Source organism: Martes martes, assembly GCF_963455335.1.
Source record: "Martes martes genome assembly, chromosome: 5".
Taxonomy (NCBI): domain Eukaryota; kingdom Metazoa; phylum Chordata; class Mammalia; order Carnivora; family Mustelidae; genus Martes; species Martes martes.
The window spans coordinates 16,120,287-16,141,837 of record NC_137892.1 but is presented as its reverse complement, the minus strand read 5'-3'; the positions used below and the strand labels follow the sequence as shown (position 1 = coordinate 16,141,837).

General features: G+C 34.0%; 1 protein-coding gene across 1 annotated transcript; it reads right to left on the bottom strand.

The window, feature by feature from the left end:
- Positions 1-2,624: 2,624 nt before the first annotated feature.
- Positions 2,625-3,620, bottom strand: LOC308342839 (olfactory receptor 2T8-like; the record flags this gene model as incomplete). Its single annotated transcript, XM_080803495.1, has 1 exon — positions 2,625-3,620. The coding sequence occupies one exon, from the start codon at positions 3,618-3,620 to the stop codon at positions 2,625-2,627; it is 996 nt and encodes a 331-aa protein (XP_080659621.1).
- Between the last annotated feature and the right edge of the window lie 17,931 nt (positions 3,621-21,551).

The window sequence follows — 21,551 nt, the reverse complement described above, 5'->3', positions numbered from 1 at the left end:
TTATTTGACAGACAGAGATCACAGGTAGGCAGAGAGGCAGGCAGAGAGAGGGGAAAGCAGGCTCCCTGCTAAGCAGAGAGCCCGATGCAGGGCTCGATCCCAGAACCCTGGGATCATGACCTGAGCTGAAGGCAGAGGCTTTAACCCACTGAGCCACCCAGGCGCCCCAGTTCTTAATTAATTCTAAACAAATTCTTCTAAGCACTTGTAGAGGAGTCTCATGTCTTATGTAATAAATTAAAATAAAAACCAATTATGACATGTACTCTTTGTTATCTTCCAGTTTTACAAAATCACTGACTTGAATAGCTGACAGGGGTCCTACTGTCATTATATGAACAAAGTCATTTTTCTGAACAGATGTCTTTAAATACTTTTCAAACAGATGTATATATTCATCTATTATCCCTGCACTTGACATCTTAGGTATTCAGGAAGACTCAGCAGCAACCATGATTCAAGTTCTTTAGACATTAAATGAAAGAACCCTTTTCTCTCTGTGTGTGTGTGTGTGTGTGTGTGTGTGTGTGTGTGTGTGTGTGTGTGTTTACTTGGGAAATCCAACTGAGACTTGAATGATACAGTTTAAGTCACTAATATTCAAGATGGCCTCAGGCCAAGAATGGAAAGTAATTCTTATAATGTATTTACATGTTTTTCAAGATGTGTTAAGGGTCAATCTAGTGGGATAACAAATATGTTTATTCAGATTCTTCCAATGTTTTTATGTCTCTAAAGTTTTATGGAGTCATAAATATTATATATTGTTATTCAGAAGTTGCATAAGAATAAAGTGTAATCATATTAAATTATTTGGCAGTTTGTACATTGGCTTAAAATTAGATGTATTATAATGGAATTTGATACATTTTACATAAACACACAGGCAGAAATTCTTAAAATACTACACAATTTGTATGTAATCTTTCTTTTAGAGTAGATACTTATTTTTGAATTTTCACTAAGTTAGAGATTACCATTAAGTTACAAAACATGTTTTACATTTTAAAACAGGTAACAAAATGATAGTACTACTTTGAAGGACTACTATTTAGATAATATAAGAATCCATTTTTCATTGCAGGTAACCCCTTAAATGTTCTTAGATTTTGTATGGTCTCCACTATTTGCATCTGTGTTACATTTCTCTTGGGAAGGGGTACCACTAGTCTAGTTTAAAGGGTTCTTTTATAACTTATTTATGATAAAATATATATTATGAAATAGACAATTTTAACAATCTTTGTGCAATTCAGTAACAACTGCATTCATATTTTTGTTCAATCATAATTATCCATTTCTAGAGTATTTTCATTGTACCAATTTTCTCACCTTACAAATAATAATTCCCCATCCTTGCACCCTATAATCTTACTAATGATTCTTTGTCTCAATTAATTTGCCTAATCTAAGTACCTCATAAAAGTGTAATCATACAATATTTTCCTTTTCTGTTTGGTTTACTTCACTTAGACAAATTTTCCCAAGATTCATCCATGTTGTAGGATGTATCAGAATTTTATTCATTTTCAGTGCAAATAATAAACCATTGTTTATATACAGTACTTTTAATTTCTGCATTTTTTTCTCCTGTAGGCACTTTTTTTTTTTTACCTCTTTGGCTATTGTGAACTATGCTGTTATAAACATTTCTCCACAGGTATTTGCTCAAATTCCTGCTTTCAATTATTTTTTGTATATATTTAGAAGCATAATTACTAAATCATATGATAATTTGATGTTAAATTTTCCGTACTATTTTTGTATGAATCGCCATATTGTTTTTCATAGCACCTGACCATTTTACATTCCTATCAAAGATGCACAAAGAGAAAAAGAAAGAATGCACTAAGATTCCAATTTCTCCATATTTTTGCAGCATTTGTTATTATTATTATTTAAAGTTTAATAACATCCTTCATAATGGGTGAAAGGAATATTTCATTGTGATTTTATGTGCATTTCCCTAATAACAAATGACTGTCTCTTCATATGCTTATCAGGCATTTGTATATATATACTTTGGAGAAATGGGTATTTAAATCTTTCACACATGTTTTAATGTGTTTGTTGTTGAGTTTTATGAGTTATTCATGTATTCTAGATGTATATTCCTCTATTATTTATTTACTTCAAATACTTGGTCTGTTTTTTCACTTTATTAAAGGATGTTTATCAGAGGGAATGTAGGTTGTGGGTGGGTTAGGTCCTGGGCACTGTATGTAAGTGTTGAATTGCTAAATTCTACACCTGAAATGAATATTACACAGTTTGTTAACTAACTGAGTTTCATGGAGCACTGGGTGTGTGCATAAACAATGAATCTTGGAACACTGAAAAATAAAATAAAATAAAATTTAAAAAAAATCTTTACATTGACATGAAAAATAAATAAATAAATAAATAACTTGAAAAAGAAAAAAAGTCAAGAAATTTTTAAAAATAATATAATTATTATACATAAAATTTACTATATATAAAAAGATCCAAAATATATAGTTCTGTCTGAATTTCAAAATAAAATAGCAACAGTTATAGATATAGTGCATTTATAACTATTCCCTAGGAAATTTCACACAATTCCTTTTGTATAACCTTGAAATTTGGGACAAATCAATGTAATCTTAGTCGTGACTTAAGGTAGCACACTGACCCATACACTTTCTCAGGGCTTCCTTGACATCACTGTTCCTCATACTATAGATGATGGAGTTCAACAAAGGAGTGAAGATAGTATAGAACACCGACACTATTTTATCATGGTTAGCTGACCTGTAGGATTTGGGTCTCATATAGATAAAAATAGCAGCTCCATAAAAGAGTCCTACCACAGAGAGATGTGAGGAGCATGTAGCAAAAGCCTTCTTGCGGGCTTCTCTAGAATGCATCTGGAGAACTGCAGCAAAGATAAGACTATAGGAAATCAGGATGAGAGAAAATGGGACCAGGAGCATTAATACACAACAGATGTACATCACATTTTCAAAGACTGATGTGTTGGCACAAGCCAAACGCACCAAAGTAGGAGCCTCACAGAAGAAATGATTGATCTCACGCACATGGCAAAATGGAAAACTCAGGGTAGCAGCAGCCTGCATGAGGCCATCAGCTGCCCCCAGGAACCAAGACCCCACAGTCATTCTCAGGCATAATTTCCAGCTCATGAGAACGACATATCGCAGTGGGTGGCAAACAGCCACATAGCGGTCATAGGACATGGATGCCAAGAGGAAACACTCGCCCCCTTCCAAAGTGATGAAGAAGAAGATCTGCAACCCACAGCCAGAAGAAGAAATGGACTTCAGGCCAGTCAAGTAGTCAGCTGCCATTTTGGGCACAATGGTGGAGACTAGCATCATGTCCATGAGGGAGAGTTGGCTCAATAGGAAGTACATGGGAGTGTGAAGCCGGACATCCTGATGAATCAGGAAAATCATGAGGGCATTGCCTAGTAGAGAGGTGAAGGCAATTGTGAGAACCATCACAAAGAGAAATAGATGGGCTTCTGTGTGATTAAAGAGTCCTAGGAGAATGAAATCTGTGGTGGTGTTCCAAATGTTCATGATTTCAAACAAGAGCAACACTGCAAATGAAGAAATAGATGATAGAGTTTTCATCATCTTACTTTCTCAGAATATGTTCCCAATGCAAGACAATAATACTAAATTCAACATTTCATTAACTGTATGAAGTGTGTAATGATGTTTCCCCTCAAATTCACAGAGACACAATCTTCTTTCGGTAAATAAGAGAAAATAAATTTGTTAGTACCCAGTATAGAGATAAGTTCATTTCTTCTTCAGGCCCTAAAGAATCTAAATCTCTGAAGGCATGCTCTTTGCTGATCTGCTAGTACTAAAACTTCTCTAGGTTGTTGAATGAATAGTATCATACTTGAGGAGATGAAGATGCTGATTCAGTCTCAAAGATGTGGTCTAATTCAATGAAATGGCATGACAGGAATCCTTCCCTTCCATGGTCATTTGATTTGCACCCAACTTACATATGCCTCCTGTACTGGAATGCAAATCAAGACACAGAAATTGCAAAAAGCACCCTACTCCTAACTCCATTGTTTCAGCATCATGATTGTACTGACAACATTCTACTTCAGGGTTTTAGTTGGTTGTTTCAAAGTTAATCATAGAAACATACTTCTTGGGGTGCCTGGGTGGCTCAGTGGGTTAAGCCTCTGCCTTCAGCTCAAGTCATGATCTCAGGGTCCTGGGATCGAGCCCCACATCTGTCTCTCTACTTAGCAGGGAGCCCGTTTCCCACCCCCCCCCCGCCTGCCTCTGCCTACTTGTGATCTCTGTCTGTCAAATAAATAAATAAAATCTTTTAAAAAAAGAAACACTTCTCCCTGTAGATATACACTGCATTTCTCAAAACTTTGTTATCTCCACACCTTCAAATCTGTTAACATTTGCACTCTTCACACCTAGGAACCATATGAATTCCTTAATTATGGGTCTCTCTAGTGCCTTCCTGAAGTATCTCAAAACCCTCCAAACTCATTTATTTGACTTGGAACCTTCTTATTTTCATTATTCTAAACTCTCTAATTCTTATGAAAAATGGCAAAATTTAGAACTTGCTTAAATGTCAATCTCTAATATAATAATTGCAAAGTGTTGAGTAAGTTTCTTAAAATAACTTTTGCTATCATCTTACCCATTTTTAAATATACTGTCACTATAGTGGCATTATGTATAGTCAGATTATTCTGCAACTATGGCCAATATATAACCCCAGGACTCTTCATAATCTGTAACAGAAACTCTGTGCCCATTAAACAATGATTTCCTCTTTCTCCCTGTCCTTGGGAACTACTAACCACCATTCTGCTATTCTGGCCAGGATCTTTAGTTTAGTGGGAATATACAGAATTTGTCTTTTTATAATTGGCTTATTCACTTAACACAATGTCATCAACATTTGTTCAAACTATAGCATGTCAGAATTCCCTTCCTTAGTCGAATAGTATCCCTTTGTATGTATACACAACATTTTATTTATTAATTCATTCCACCTATGGATGTTGGGCTGCTGTCATTCACTTAAAGGATAAATTTAATGGAATTTTTGTTAATAATTGTTTAAATTTGCATAATGTGAACAGATATACCTTAATAATATAGTAATTTGAGCTACTTCTTTTTCCTTTACCTGTATGCAAGAGAGATGTATGTGTTTTAAAGACTCACTTCAACAATTAAAATTATTATTACATTTAGTAAATACTGCTTCTTGTGAGGTTTAAAATTGTTGTTGTTTTTTAAATTTGGAATTATTAGTGTTTAACTTTGTATGTATCGAGGTATTATTTTAAGGTGTAATATATGTATAAAAACAATCCATCATCCCCAATCTAATTGTCTTTTCAATATGCTATTTTGTTTATAGTATCTACTAGTAAGATCAACTAAAGGTGTTAATCAAATAATATCATTGGTAGAAAATTATATTTTATCAAGGACTGGAATGTTAAATTATGTTATATAAAAATTCCTAAGTATAACTTCTACATTATACAAGAGACACAATTGTGTTCACTAATTAATATGATAGAAAACTTACTAATTCCTAATTGACTATGCAAACAAAGTGGTTGAAAATCTAAATGAGAAAGTAAATTATCCTGCAAATATAATATCTAAAATGGCATTAATTAGAAGAATGAAAGATCAATACTGACTAGTGTAGGATTGAGAATTTAGTATTCTGAATTTTCTTTTGTCCCCTGGTTTAAAAGAGAGATCATTTCTTATGTTTTTCAGTCTTTTACTTAGGATGGTGCTGAAATTGTGGTATCTTTACTTGAATCATAAAATAATATATTTTCAATGATAATAGAAGACACTAATATATACTCCTTTTTTCCATAGTGTAATCACAGAAAATTTAGTGGATTCTGATAATTTCCTCTGTATTTTTCTAACCCCCATTGTTCTAACTTAACCTAAAAATTATAATTTGTTTCTCTCAGAATACCAGGGTGATTAATCAATCTGTTCTGTTAAAAATAAAATAGTAACAGCAAAATAATTTATTAGACTGATTGGCAAGTTACTGCAAGAGACTTAACCTGATGGTTACATCAGCTTTAATACCTTTTAGTTTTTTCACATTATGGCATAGATCAACAAAGAATTTTATTTGGAAAATTACAGAGAGTAATGTACTTTGGATTTTTGTGGAGTTCAGACTAATAAACAAATTACTAAATATTAAAGGTGATTATGACCTACTTACATAGATAGAAATGATGACTTCAACAAGCTGGATCTCTGTCCCTTCTGAGCAGGGTTATCTTACTGCATCTCTTTGTGAGGAGGAAACATCTTATAGTCTGGCAGCATCAAACTCACTCATATCAGTGTCTAGAGTGTCCTATTAAGGGGTGTGGTCTATTGACATATTTGCTAAAAATACTATCTTATTAGTATAGCAGATCTTCATAACTCTGAATCTTGGGATGACAAAAATTTTCGAAGATTTTAAAGATTCACAGATTATACATTCTTTCAGAAAGTTGTGATTCATTAAAATTAAAATACAAAAATCATCCATAATTAAGATCAAAATGTAAATAAATAATGTCCATAAAAAGGGATGATTTAAAGTACATTAGTAGAGGGGCACTTGGGTGTCTCAGTGAGTTAAGCATCTGCCTTTAACTCATTTCATGATCCTGGATCCTGGGATCCAGCCTGGAAACAGGCTCCTTGTTCAGCAGGCAGTCTGCTTCTTCTCTCCCTATCCCTCTACTCCTGCTTTTCTCTCTCTCTCTCTCTCTCTCTCTCTCACTCAATCTCTTTCAAATCAATAAATAAAATATTTTTTTAAAAGTACACTAGGAGTGAACTAATGTTATGCTTGCACTACTTGTTAGAACTTTGATGGAGCAGATTACAGAGTGCGTTATTGACAGATAATTTCTGTTAAAGACAATAATTAAAATGATCAAGCCCATGGTAGGATTTTACCATTTTTCTCTCTAAATTTAATTTGGTGGTTGTGTTATAACCTTGTTAGCTTGTATCCTTATGAGTTTATTTTATTTTACTATTTTATTTTATTTTATTTGATATTTAAAGGTGAATCATAAAATCTATATAGCAATAACAGCAGAATGCATTTATCATGTCAAGCACTTAACTGTTTGATTTGATATGGGTACTTTCCAAAGATTTTGCCATTGTTTGTACTATATATTTTCAGCTTCCTAGCAAACCTTGATTTTTTGTGACATTTTTACCGCTCCATTTGCCTTGGCTTACTTAAGAATATATTTATAAATAGGTGATGGTAATTGGGGAGTGCACTTGTGATGAACACCCGGTGTTGTATGGAAGTGCTCAATCACTACATTGTACACATGAAACTGATATCACACTCTATGTTAACTAACTAGATAGAAAAAAACAACAACAAAAGAACTTTAAAAAAATAAGGACGATACATACTTATTTATATGTATGTATTCCACAATTGTAAAATGAAACTAATATTACACTCTATGTTAACTTCCTAGATAGAAAAAAAACAAAAATAAACTTTAAAAAATGTATGAGGATGACATTCCACAATTGTAAAATTAAAAAAAGAAAAAGATTTCTTGAATGCAATGGTTGATAGAAAACACTGCCTCTGTATAAATGTGAGATAGAATAACTGCTTAATCCACGTGAACTATAAGAACCGTCATTTGTTTAGGGAGTAAGCATACTGTAAATTTTGTTAGACTTCTGCCTTTAGATATTGAATCTTATCAGAGTAACTAATCCTACTCTGATTTAGAACATAATTTACCACCTGAGTGAAATCTAGATTAAGTCAAGCTTTATTTTCTGAACAAAACTACAGGCTCCTAGCTAATTCTGAGAAGTACATTATAGACTAGTAGTATATCAAGTTACAAATAAAACTTGCAGCAAGAGTGAAAATACAATTTTCAGTAAATATTCATATTTTTGTGTTTTGATCTCTGTGCTCCTTCAGGAAAAAGGGCTGTCAATGCTCTGGTAAAACAGGGTGCCACTATCTGATGGGGCAATTTACTGTGCTACATAGATCAAAAGTGATGTAGATTCTCAGGGGACAGGAGAATGAGGAACAGGCAAGCTTCATGTCAGAGGGGGAAATCTACATACCACTTAGAAGTTTGTAAGAAAATTACAGTGAACTTACAATGAACCTAGGTGACAAAATTGAGATTAATTTAGGACTATTTATAAATGTGTGAGCATAATTTTGGGAAACCATAAAGAAGTTGTAACAGACCTCAATTTTAGCAAGAGAAAGTATTGCCACCACTCTCCCCCTGCAAGCATGAAGGGATGGAGTAGATTCCAGACTACAAATAGACAGGCTGCATGAAAAACACCTTACCAGCCAAACATCAGATACAGGAAGCCACAAACTAGCAAGAAGGAAGCAACAGAAAGAAACATCATTGTTTTAAGCAATCCAAAGAGGCACACTTGTAAGAACACCATTGGCATGCAGGACGTTTATTAGGGGGATATTCTAAGGATCAATACTCATGGAATAAAGGAAGCATAATTGTGCACAGGGAGATGTTGAACTGGGAATCAGACCCAACCAAGTTCTCAGATACCCTGGGTGGATTTCTGGGATGGCCCTTCTACATGTTCCTGCAATAGGGCCCCCACAGAAGAATTTGAATGTGGCCTGATGCCAGGAAGGTATCATGACCATAGACTAGGGAGTTTTCCTCAACCAAGATCAATGTTTGCAACTTTTTGCTTGATTTAAATTCAATTAGTTAGCATAATCTGTATTATTAGTTCAGAGGCAGAGGTTCTTTTTTTTTTAAGATTTTATTTATTTATTTATTTGACAGACAGAAATCACAAGTAGGCAGAGAGGCAGGCAGAGAGAGAGAAGGGGAAACAGGATCCCTGCTGAGCAGAGAGCCCAACACGGGGCTTGATCCCAGTACCCTGAGATCACAACCTGACCCGAAGGCAGAGGCTTAACTCACTGAGCCACCCAGGTGCCCCAGACGTAGAGTTTATTGATTCATCAGTTGCCGTAGCACCCAGTCCTCATTACATCAAGATCTCTCTTTAATGCTTGCGCTCCTAACAGCAGGAAGAAGAAGTACTTAAATTCTGTCAGAAAAAGGGGAATAGGCGCACACAATCATGTAAGGTACACTCCATTAGATACATTCCTTCAGAAGTCATAATGAAGGGGTCTCTTGGATGCCATTCACACACTTTGCTTCCTATAGCACAGTACATGTGGATCATGTGATGGAGTGCAGGGGAAACATCTGGCAAGAATGAAAAGTTCAATAAACATGTTGTCTCCTTCCAGTATAAAGATACAGAGAAGTTTTACATTTGCCCACAAGAAATATGCTGGCACGAAGAGCTCAAAACATCTGCTGGCAGGTCTGTCTTTGGTTTAGAGGAACTGCTAATATGTCTCTGATGAAAGCATCAATCCTGAACTGGGATCCCGGAACTCTGTCCAAAAAGCAAAGGTAAATGTGATGGATAGCACATATTTCCCATATGGCTGAAGTATAAAGAGAAAGGTATTCCATCATAGAAGGGTGTCCCATTGTCTTAGCTCAGATTCTGCCACCAATATCTCCCAGAGGATCTCAGGATTTTGATTTCCCTAGTGTGCCCTTGCTCTATACCATGGATTCAACTGTGTTTCTCCAAATTGCTATGATCTGTACCCTAAACACAAAAGTGATAGTACTCAGAGAATGGGTCCTTATAGAATTCATTAGGTTATTTATTTATATATACACATTCTTATTTTTATTCATTTATGTATTCATTAATAACTTTAAATTTGAGTATAATTGACAGACAATGTGATTAGGTTCAAGTGCACAACCTTGTGATTTCACTAGTTATACATTACGTTATGTTCACCACAGGTGTAGCTACAATTACCTACCCATTAAAATATCATTGACTGTATTCCTTATGCTGTGCCTTTTATTCAGTGATGTCTTCATTCCATAGTTAAAAGCCTGTATCTCACACTCTCATTCAGTCATTTTGCTCTACCCCTACTCACTTTCCCATTGACAACCATCAGTATCTTCTCTACTTTTATAGGTCTTATTCTGGATTTATTTTAATTTACTTATTTTTATTCATTTATCTAGATTCTACTTATGAGTGGAATTGTAGGGCATTTGTCTTCCTCAGTCTGATTGGTTTCACTCAGCATAATACCCTCTACATTCATCTATGTTGTCTTAAATGACATGAACTTGTCCTTTCCTCATGTCTGAGTAATATTTCAGTGTGTGTGTGTGTGTGTGTGTGCATGTTTTGTGTATACACCCTCTTTAGCCATCTGTCAATTGATGGACACTTAGACTGCATCTACATCTTGCCTGTTATAAATAATGCCTGTTGTAAATATGTTCATAATTCTTTTCAAATCAGTGTTTTTGTTTTCTTTGGGTAAATGCCTAATATTGAAATTATTGAATCACATGTCATTTCTATTTTTAATTTCTTGAGGAACATCCATTGCATTTTGTACAGTGACTTCATTGATTTCCATTCCCATCAATGGTGTACAAGTCTTACTTTCTCTCCACATCCTTGCCAATGTTTATTATTTCATATTTTTTATTCTGCCATTCTGACAGGTATAAGGTGAGATCCATTGTGGTTTTGATTTCCATATCCCTGATAATTAGTAATATTGAGCCTGTTTTCTTATATCTGTTGGCCCTCTGTATAATCTATGTGTCTTCCTTGGAAAAATGTTTATTCAGGTCCTATGCCCATTTTTCATCAGATTTTTTTTGTCTTGAGTTGTATGAATTTTTATATATTTTGAATATTAACCCCTTAATGCATATATCACTTGGAAATATCTTCTCCCATTCAGTTGGTTGTCTTTTTGTTTTGCTGATCATTTTCTTCACTGTCCCAAAATGTTGACTTTGGGACAAAATTTCAGCACTGTATTTTTGCTTCCAATTCCTGAAAAAATATTCTTATGCTGATTTCAAAAAATAAACTTACTACCTATATTATCTTCTAGGAGTTTTGTAGTTTCATGTATCACATATAAATCCTTAATCCATTTTGACTTAATTTTTAATATTGTATATGAAATTTGTCCAGTTTAATTCTTTTCAGTATAGCTGCCCAATTTCTCAAGCATCTTTTTTTGAAGAGACTGTCTTTTCCCCATTATATATTCTTTCCTCCTATGTCATAGATTAACTAGCCACATAAGCATGGGTTTATTTTTGGGCTTTCTATTATAACCCATTGATTTATGTGTCTGTCTGTGTACTAGTTCAATACCCTTGATTACAACAGATTTGTAGTATATGTTGAAATCTGGGATTTCAAAATAAGAAAGAAGTGATGTGTCCATCTCCATTCTTCTTTCTCAAGATTGATTTGGCTACTCAAGGTCATTGTGTTTCTTTACAAATTTTCAAATGATTTGTTATAGTTCTATAAAAGGTGTTATTGGTATTTTCATAAGGATTATATTGTCTGCAGATTGCACTGGTAGTAGTATCTTTTTATGTGTTTGTGTCTTCTTTAATTTCTTTCACCAATGTTTTATAGTTTTCAGAGTATAGATCTTTCCTCTCCTTGGTTAAATTTATCCTAGGAATTTTGTTCTATTTGAATCAATTGCAAATATAATAGATTTCTTAATTTCTCTTTTTCTGCTATTTCTTTATTAGTGTACAGAAACACAACTTGTACTCTTTATTAACTTTGCATCCTACAAACTGAATGAAATAATTTATCACCTCTAACAGTGTTTTGTTCAAGTCTTTAGTATTTTCTTTTTTTATTGTGTTATGTTAGTCACCATAAAATACATCCTTAGTTTTTGATGCAGTGTTCCAAGACTCATTGTTTATGTGCAACACCCAGTGCTTCATGCAATACATGGCCTCCTTAGGGTTTTCTATGTATAGTATTATGATGTCTGCAATTGACAGCAGCTTAACTCATCCCTTTCCAATCTGGATAACTTATGTTTCTTTTTCTTTTCTGATTACTCTGTCTAGGACTTCTAGTACTGTGTTGGCACAGAAGTGGCAAAGTGGATATCCTTGTCTTATTGAGATCTTTGAGAAAAAGCTCAGTGTTTCACAATTAAATATGATGCCAGCTGTTTTGTTGTCATTGCTTACCTTTTTTGTGTTTTCTTTTTTTTTTGTTTTTTTTTGTTTTTTGTTTTTTATATAACCTTTGCTCTGTTGTGGCATGTTTCTTCTAAAACCACTTTGTATAGCTTTATTATGAATGCATGTTTTTGTTATGAATTAGTTTTTTTTTAAATGCTTTTTCTGTACCTATTTAGATGATTATGCAATTTTTGGGGGGGGGGTTAAAATTTCTTTTCAGCGTAACAGTATTCCACAATTTTTATTCTTTGTTTTCTTGATATGGTATATCTCATTAATTGAATTGCAAATATTGAACAATTCTTCCATTCACTTGATCATGGTGAATGATCATTTTAATACATTGTTAAGTATGATTTGTTAATATTTTGTTGAGGATTTTTGCATCTGTGTTTATCAGGGATATCAGCCTATAGTTTCATTTTTTGTAATGTCTTTGTCATGTCTTGTTACCAAGGTAATGTTGGCTTCATTTAATGAATTTGGAAGTTTTACTTCCTCTTCTGTTTTTTGAAATCATTAAAATAGGTATTAACTCCTCTCTAAATGTTTCGTAGAATTAACCTGTGGAGCTAGTTAGTCGCAGACCTTCATTTGGAGGTTGTATTGCTTTTTCAATTTATTCATCATTATTTTTTTTAACTATAGTTGACACACAATGTTACATTAGTTTTAGGTATACACCATTATGATTTGGCAATTTTATATATTATGTTATGCTCACCAAAATTGTAGCTACCAACTCTTCCCATACATCACTATTATAATACCATTGGCTATACTTCCTATGTTGTATCTTTTATTCTTACAACTGTAAGTTTATACATCCCATTCCCAATCATCTCTTCAGTCCAATTTCCTGTCCCCTCATCTTAAAAACAGAAATACTATATGATCAGATAATTCCAATGTTGGCTATTTACCCCCCCAAAATAAAAATATTAATTTGAAAAGATACATGCATTCCTGTATTTATTGAAGCATTATTAACAATAGCCAAGATATGGAAGCAATCTAAGTGTTCATCAATAGATTAAGAGTTAGCAGAAATATATGTGTGTGTGTATACATATATATGATATAAGAAATAAGATATATAATAAGATATTAGATATAAGAAATATATATATTATATAAGATATAAGATATAGATAGAGAGATATATAATAAGATATAAGAAATATATATATTATATATAAGATAGATACAGATATAGATACATCTATATATCTATATTAAATATATCTCTATCTTATATCTATATCTATATCTATCTATCTAATTTACCAGTAATTAATCACATCAAATTTTCTATTTCTTTCTAACTCAGTTTTGGAAGATTGTTTTAGGAATATATCCACTTCTTTAGGTTGTCCAATTTGTTTCCATATGATATTGTCTAGTATTCTCTTATAATTCTTTGTATTTATCTGCTTGATTGTTATTTCTTTTCTTTAGCTTCTGATTTTATTTATCTGTATTCTCTCTCTCTCTTTCTCTGTCTCTCTCATTTGAGGAGTCTCATTTGAGGAGTCCAAAACAAAAACAATTTAGTTTTTGGGACAAAAGGACAAACTTTTCATTTCATTGATCATATATATAAAATTTATTTCTGCTGTGACATTTATTCCCTTCCCTGTATTAAACTTGAGTTTTATTTTGTTTTGTTTTATTTTTATTTTTATTTATTTATTTATAATTTATTTTTATTTATTTTTATTTTATTATTTTATTTTATTTATATTTATTTTATATTTATTTATTATTTATTTTATTTTTCTAGTTCCTTTAGGTGTAAGAATATATTGTTTATTTGAGATTTTTCTTATTTCTTTTTTTTTAAGATTTTAAGATTTTTTAAGATTTTTTAAGATTTTATTTGAGATAGAGTGAGAGTGTGGACACAAGTGGAGAAAGAGGGGCAGAGGGAGGAGAAGCAGATTCTCCACTGAGAAGGGAACCTGGGATCATGACCTGAGCTGAAGGTAGAGACTTAACTGACAGAGCCACTCAAGAGCCCTGAGATTCTTCTTATTTCTTGAGGTAGGTTTGTATCACTATAAATTTCCTTCTTAGAACTGCTCATGTTGTATCTCCACAATTTTGACCACCTTGTTTGCATTTGTATATGTCTCCATTTATCTTTTAAAAAATTTTCCCCTTGATTTCTTTATTGAGCCAATGTCTGTTTAGTAACTTGTTGTTTAGTATCCATGTGTTTTGGGTTTATTCATTTTTTTGTGTTTTTTTTTTAATTTTTTTTAATTGTGATTGATTTCTAGTTTTATAGTTTTGTGGTCAGAAAAGATGCATAATATGATTTCAAACTTTTAAAAGTTTATTCAGGCTTGTTTTGTAACCAAAAATGTGGTCTATCCTTGGGACTGTTTCATGTGCACTTGAAAGAAATGTGTTTTTTGTTGGTTTTGGAAGGAATGTTCTGTATATATCTGTTAAGTTTACTTGGTCCAATATATCCTTCAATGACACTCTTCCCTTACTGATTTTCTTCCTAGGCGATCCATCCATTGATGTAAGTGGGGTGTTACAGTCACCTCCTATTATTGTATTATTATCAATTTCTCCATCTGTGTCTGTTGACATTTGCTTTGTGTATTGATGTGCTCCCATATGAGTTCACAGATATTTATAATTTTAATATCCTTTGGTTAGATTGACCACTTTACCATAATGTAATATCATTCTTTGTCTGTTGTTACAGTATTTAAAAAAATTTTTTTTCATTTCTTTTCAGTGTTTCAGAATTCATTGTTTATGCACCACACCCAGTGCTCCACGCAATATGTGCCCTCCATAATACCCACCACCAGGCTTACCAAACCTCCCACCTCCCACCCCTCCAAAACTCTGTTAGTTTCTCAGAATCCACAGTCTCTCATGGTTCTTCTCCCCCTCCAATTTCCCCCAACTCCCTTCTCCCCTCCATCTCCCCATTTCCTCCGTGTTATTCTTTATACTCCACAAATAAGCAAAACCATATGATAATTGACTCTCTCTGCTTGACTTATTTCACTCAGCATAATCTATTCCAGTCCCATCTATGTTGATACAAAAGTTGGGTATTCATCTTTTCTGATAGAAGTATAATATTCCATAGTATATACGGACCACATCTTCCTTATCCATTCATCCGTTGAAGGGAATCTTGATTCTTTCCAGTTTGGCAACTATGGCCATTGTTGATATGAATATTGGGGTACAGAGGGCCCTTCTTTTCACTATGTTACCATCTTTTTTTTAAATATTTTATTTATTGGACAGACGGAGATCACAAGCAGGCAGAGAGGCAGGCAGAGAGAGAGGAAGGGAAGCAGGCTCCCTGCTGAGCAGAGAGCCTGATTTGGGGCTCGATCTCAGGACCCTGAGATCATGACCTGAGCCGAAGGCAGAGGCCTTAACCCACTGAGCCACCCAGGTGCCCCCCGTCTTTTTTTTTTTTTTAAGTAAATTTTCTCTGATACAAGTATTGCTACTACACCTTTTTTTCCACTTCTATTTATGTGGTATATATTTTTCCATTCTTTCACTTTTCATCTGTGTTTCCTTGGATCTAAAATGTGTTTCTTGTATTTAGATATAGAAGGGTTTTGTTTTTTATCTATTATGCCATATTATGTCTTTTAATTAGATCATACAGACTATTTACATTTAATATAAATGTTGATAACTATGTAACTTATTGAAATTTTGGGGTCCTTTTTGTAGTTCTTTCGTTCTTTCTTTCTTTCCTTCTTTTCTTTCTTTCCAGGCTACATGCCCAGCATGGGTCCCAATGCAGGGCTTGAGGTGTCAACCATGAGATCAAGACCTGAGTGGAAACCAAAAGTTGGATGTTTAACCAACTGAGCCACCCAGTTGTCCCCTGTCTGTTCCTTTCTTCCTCTCTTGCTCTTTTATTCCATTGACTAGATTATGCAGTGCTATGTTTGGATGATTTCCTATATATTTTTTGTATTTATTATATGTTTGGAGTTCCTGGTTATCATGACGTTTATACATGTTTAAACCTAAGTACACAGCATTCCATATTAATTGGACAGTCATTTAAATTTGAACACATCCCAAAAGAACATCTTTTCTTACACTTTCTTCCATGTTTTATGTATATATCCTCATATTTTACATCTAAAAAGATGATAAAAATTTATCATTTTCTTACTTCTAAGTAAAACTTGAAACTTTCTGTTTCAAGAAGTTCTTTACCATTTTTTTGTAAAGCCTGTTTTGTGGTATTGAACTCCTTTAATTTTCATTTTAGAAACTATCCTTCAATTCTGAATTTTATTCTTGCCGGGCAGAGTATTTTTGGTTGTAGGGTTTTTGTTTTCTTTTGTTTTGTTTTCTTCCTGTCATGTGTTTGTTATATCATACCACTCTCTTCTTACTTGTAAAGTTTCTGTGGAAAAATCTGCTCTCAGCCTAATGGGGTTTCCCTTGTACATAAAATTTTACTTTGCTCTTTCTGCTTTTAAAATTCTGCCTTTATCTTCAAGTTTGTCTTCTTAATTATATTGTTTTGGTGTAGCACTCCTTGGATTTCATGTTTTGAATTCTCTGTGCTTTCTGAAGATGAATATCTATTTCCCTTTGATGGGACCATATAATGTGAATATTCGTGTTTTCCAAATTGCCCAAATGATCCCTTAACCTATCTTCATTAGATAAAAATATGTGTGTATATACATATATAATTATATGTATATAATGTACATATTATATACATACTATATACATATATAATATATGTATTATATACATATAATTATATGTATGTATGTATATGTATGTATATATATGTGTGTGTATATATATGTATATATAATTTTCTATTAAGCTTGTGTTTTCCATTACCCTGTTTTTCAGATTTATGACCTATTTTTCTGCATCCCTAAGCTGCTATTGATTACCTTTAGTTTCTTTTTTATACCAGTTATATACTTCAACTCTGATTCTTTTTTTTAAAGTTCTCTATATTTTTCTTGAAGTTCTTACTGAGTTGTTCCATTCTTCTTCAGCTAGAATTCAGTTCAGCTAGAATTACTATTACTATAACTTTAAGCTATCAGGTATACTGCTTGCTTACCTCTACTTAATTTAGTTATTTATCTGAAGTTTTGTATTTTTCTTTCATCTGGAGCATCTTCTACCATTTCTCCATTTCAATTCACTTTCTGTGCTTGTCTTTATGAATTTCGTAGATAAGTGGTCTTGTGTATGGTCATCACCTCTGTAGACCCAGTGTCCCTGGTGACTTTTTCTAGCTGGCTGGAGTTTTATCTGGTGTGGTTTGGGGATATTCTGGTACTCTGTGTTGGAGTTGCCCTAGTGGGATGGTCTGGGCTAAAGTGGGCATTGGCAGGGGCAGGCTCAGGTCTCTCTGTGCAGAGGATGCTCTTCAAGGACAGCTGAAACTGAAGGGGTGAAATCAGTGGGTCTCAAGCACTTCTGAGAAGTGGGATCCCTGGAAGGACAGTTAAAGCTGAAGTGAGTAGGGATTGGGTCAGCCTTTTTTTCTCTGCACATAGAAGGCCCTGGCAGGATGACTGAAGCTGAACTATGTCATAGGACCTAAGGTCCCGGATTTCCCATGCCCCATCTTCATGAGACAGCTAAAGCTGAGGTGTGGCATGGACTTGGGGCCCAGAGATCACTGTACAGGGGGCATCCTGGCAAGATGGCTGTAGCTAATATGGACATAGCCTTTGGCAGTTTCAGGGCTCTCTTCACAGAAGGCACCATGGAGGGAAACCTGAAGCTGATGTGGTGCAATCCAGTGTCCTGGAGTCCTCAGTGTGGAGATGAGCTGCAGGGCATTTGGGGATCAGGTCACCATGGGCAGGGTATCCTGAGGGTCTCTACATAGGGAATTGCCTGGCAAGAGAACAAGCCAAGGTTGGGTATGGGCTTAACCCTTTATCAGATATATGACTTGCACATTTTTCCTCCCTTTCTGTAAGTTATCTTCCCAATTTGTTGAGTATTTGTTTTTTGGTGTAGATGCCTTTTAGCTTGCTGCTTTCTACTAACTTTTCCTTTATTACATGAGCTCTTGGTGTCATAAACAAAGGCTGCAAAGACCACATCAAGGATATTTATTCTTAGTTTTTTTATTTTCTGGACCTGTGTTCTCATATTTATGTTTTTAATCCATTTGTGTTAATTTTTAGAAGTGGTATACATAGGGGTCTGATTGTGTTCTTCTGCATGTGGTTACCTAGTTTTCCCAGCACCATTTGTTGAAGATACTACCTTTTCCCCACTGCATACCATTGGTGCTTTGTCATATGTGACTTTATATGTGAATGCTTATTTCTGAGCTGTTGACCCTGTCCATTGGTCTACGTGTATATTTTTATTCCAGTACTATAATCTGTTGTTTACTATAGTTTTGTAGTATAGCTTGAAAACATGAAGTTTGGTTCATCCAGTTTATCTATCTATCTATCTATCTATTTATTTATTTATATTTATTTATCTGGATAGTTTTGGCTATTCAGGGTATTTTGTGGTTCCATAGAAAATTAAGATGGATTTTTAAAAAACTTCAGTGGAATTCTATTTGAATTTTATTTATTTGTTTTTTAAAGATTTCGTTTATTTGACAGACAGAGATCACAAGTAGGCAGAGAGTGAGAAAGAAGCAAGCTCCCTGCTAAGCAGAGAGCTCGATGCGGGGCTGGATCCCAGGACCCTGGGATCATGATCTGAACCAAAGGCAGAGGCTTTAACTCACTGAGCCACCCAGGTGCCCCATGAATTCTAATAGGAATTGTATTGAATTTATAGATGGTATAGCTACTAGGTGCTTTTTAAAGAGTTACCCTTCCGATCCATGAACATGGAAAATCTTTTGATTTGGTTGTGTCTTCCTCAAACTATTTAATCAAAATGTTATAGTTTTGTTTGACCATTTTTAAATCTCCTTTGTTAAATTAATTACTAAATATTTTATTTTATTTTTTGGGTGACAGTGTAAATAGGATTTTGTAAATTTATTTTACAGACATTAGTGTTTAGAAACACATCTGATATCTGCATTTTTATTTTATCCTGCAAACTTACTGAAATCATTGATTAGTTCCAATACATTTTTGACTGAGTCTCGAGGGTTTACTATATATATTATCACTTCATCAAGAAATAATTTACCTCTTACTTTCCAATTTTAATGCCTTCCATTTCTTTGCCTTGCCTCAATGGTCTAACCAAGACTTGTCATATTTAGGTGAATAAGGCAGTGAGTATTGGCAACCTTGTCTTCTTCCTGATCTTAAAAGATAATCTATTATTTTTTAAAACTGAGAATAATGTTAGCTGTATCTATTTTCTATATGGCCTTTATTATGTGGATTAATTTCTTTTTATATCCAATTTGTTGAGGGTTTTATCTAGAAAAGATTTTGTATTTTGTTAAATGTTTTCTTCATTTGTTGAGATTACATGTTTTTATTTTTCTGCCTATTAATGCACATTATTACATGTGTTGATTTGCCTATGCTGAACCATTTCAATTTCCGTGGATAAATCCTTCTTGATCATTGGTATGATACTTTTAATGTGTTGTTGAATTTGATTTACTAGTGTTTTGTTGATAATTTTTGTATCTATATCCCTTAGGAATAGTTTAGTAGTTTTCATTTTCTCTTCTGTTCCTATCTAAATTTGATATCAGTGCAATGTTACATTGTTAAAATGATTTCCAAGTTGGATTGTCCTCCAGTTTCTGAAGAATTATAGAGGATTGGTGTTAATTCTTCCTTTAATGTTTGGAGAAATTTACCAGTGAAATCAACTGTTCCTGGGCTTTTCTGTTTGTGGAATATTTTTATTTGCTTTGTCTTGTTTTTTTTTTTTGTTTTTTTTTTTTTTTTTAAATTTTTTTTAATTTATTTATTTGTTAGAGAGAGAGAGAGCGAGCGAGCACAGGCAGACAGAGTGGTAGGCAGAGGCAGAGGGAGAAGCAGGCTCCCCGCCGAGCAAGGAGCCCGATGTGGGACTCGATCCCAGGACACTGGGATCATGACCTGAGCCGAAGGCAGCTGCTCAACCAACTGAGCCACCCAGGCGTCCCTGCTTTGTCTTGTTTTAATTAGAGATTTGATTTCCTTGCTTCCTTGTTATTTAATTGTACAGATTATTTTGTCATGATTTATTTTCATTGATTGTATGTTTCTATGAATGTATTTAGCTCTATGCTATCCAAATTTCTGTCATTTTAACTTCTTTTTCTAATTTAATTTTTTTTCAGTGTTCCAAGATTCATTGTTTACCGCACCCAGTGCACCATGCAATATATGCCCAACTTAATACCCACCACCAGGATCACCCATACTCCCACCCCTCCCGTCTAAAACCCTGTTTGTTTCTGAGAGTCCACTGTCTCTCATGGTTCATCTCCCTCTCTGATTTCCCCACTTTAATTTGCCTTTCCTTCTCCTAATGACCTCGATCTTATTCCTTATGTTCCATTTGTTGTTTCCTGTCTTGTTAATCTTTGCCATTCTAACTACTATAAGGTGGTATCTCAGTGGGGTTTTGATTTGAGTTTCCTTGATGGCTAATGATGATGAACATTTGTTCATGTGTCTGTTACCCATTTGTATGTCTTTGAGAAACTACAGAACACTGATGAAAGAAGTTGAAGAAGACACAAAAAAATGGAAGATCATTCCATGTCATGGATTGGAAGAATAAACATTGTTACAACGTCTATACTGCCCAGATCAATCTGTACTTCCAATGCATTCCTGATCAAAATTCCACTGGCACTTTTCAAAGTGCTAGAACAAAAAAGCCTAAAATTTGTATGGGACCAGAGAACCCTGGATTGCTAGGGAAATGTTGAAAAAGAAAAACAAAGCTGGAGGCATCATGTCACCTGATTTCGACCTTTATTACAAAGCTGTGATCAAAAAGGCAACATGGTACTGGCAGACACTTAGACCAAGGGAACAGAGTAGAAAGCCCAGATATGGACCCACAACTCTATGGTCAAATAATCTTTGACAAAGCAGGAAAAAATATTGAGTGGGAAAAAGACAGTCTCTTCAATAAATGGTGCTAGGGAAATTGGAGAGCTATGTATAGAAGAATGAAACACAACCATTCTTTTAACACCATATACAAACATAAACTCAAAATGGATGAAAGATCTCAATGTGAGGTAGGAATCTATCAACATTCTAGAGGAGAACATAGGCAGTAACCTCTTCAACATCAGCCACAACAACTTCTTTCAAAACACGTCTCCGAAGACAAAGGGAAAAAAAGCAAAAATGAACATTTTTTACTTCATCAAGATCAAAAGCTTTTGACTTCATCAAAAGATCAAAAACAGCCCAGAGAGACAAGATGG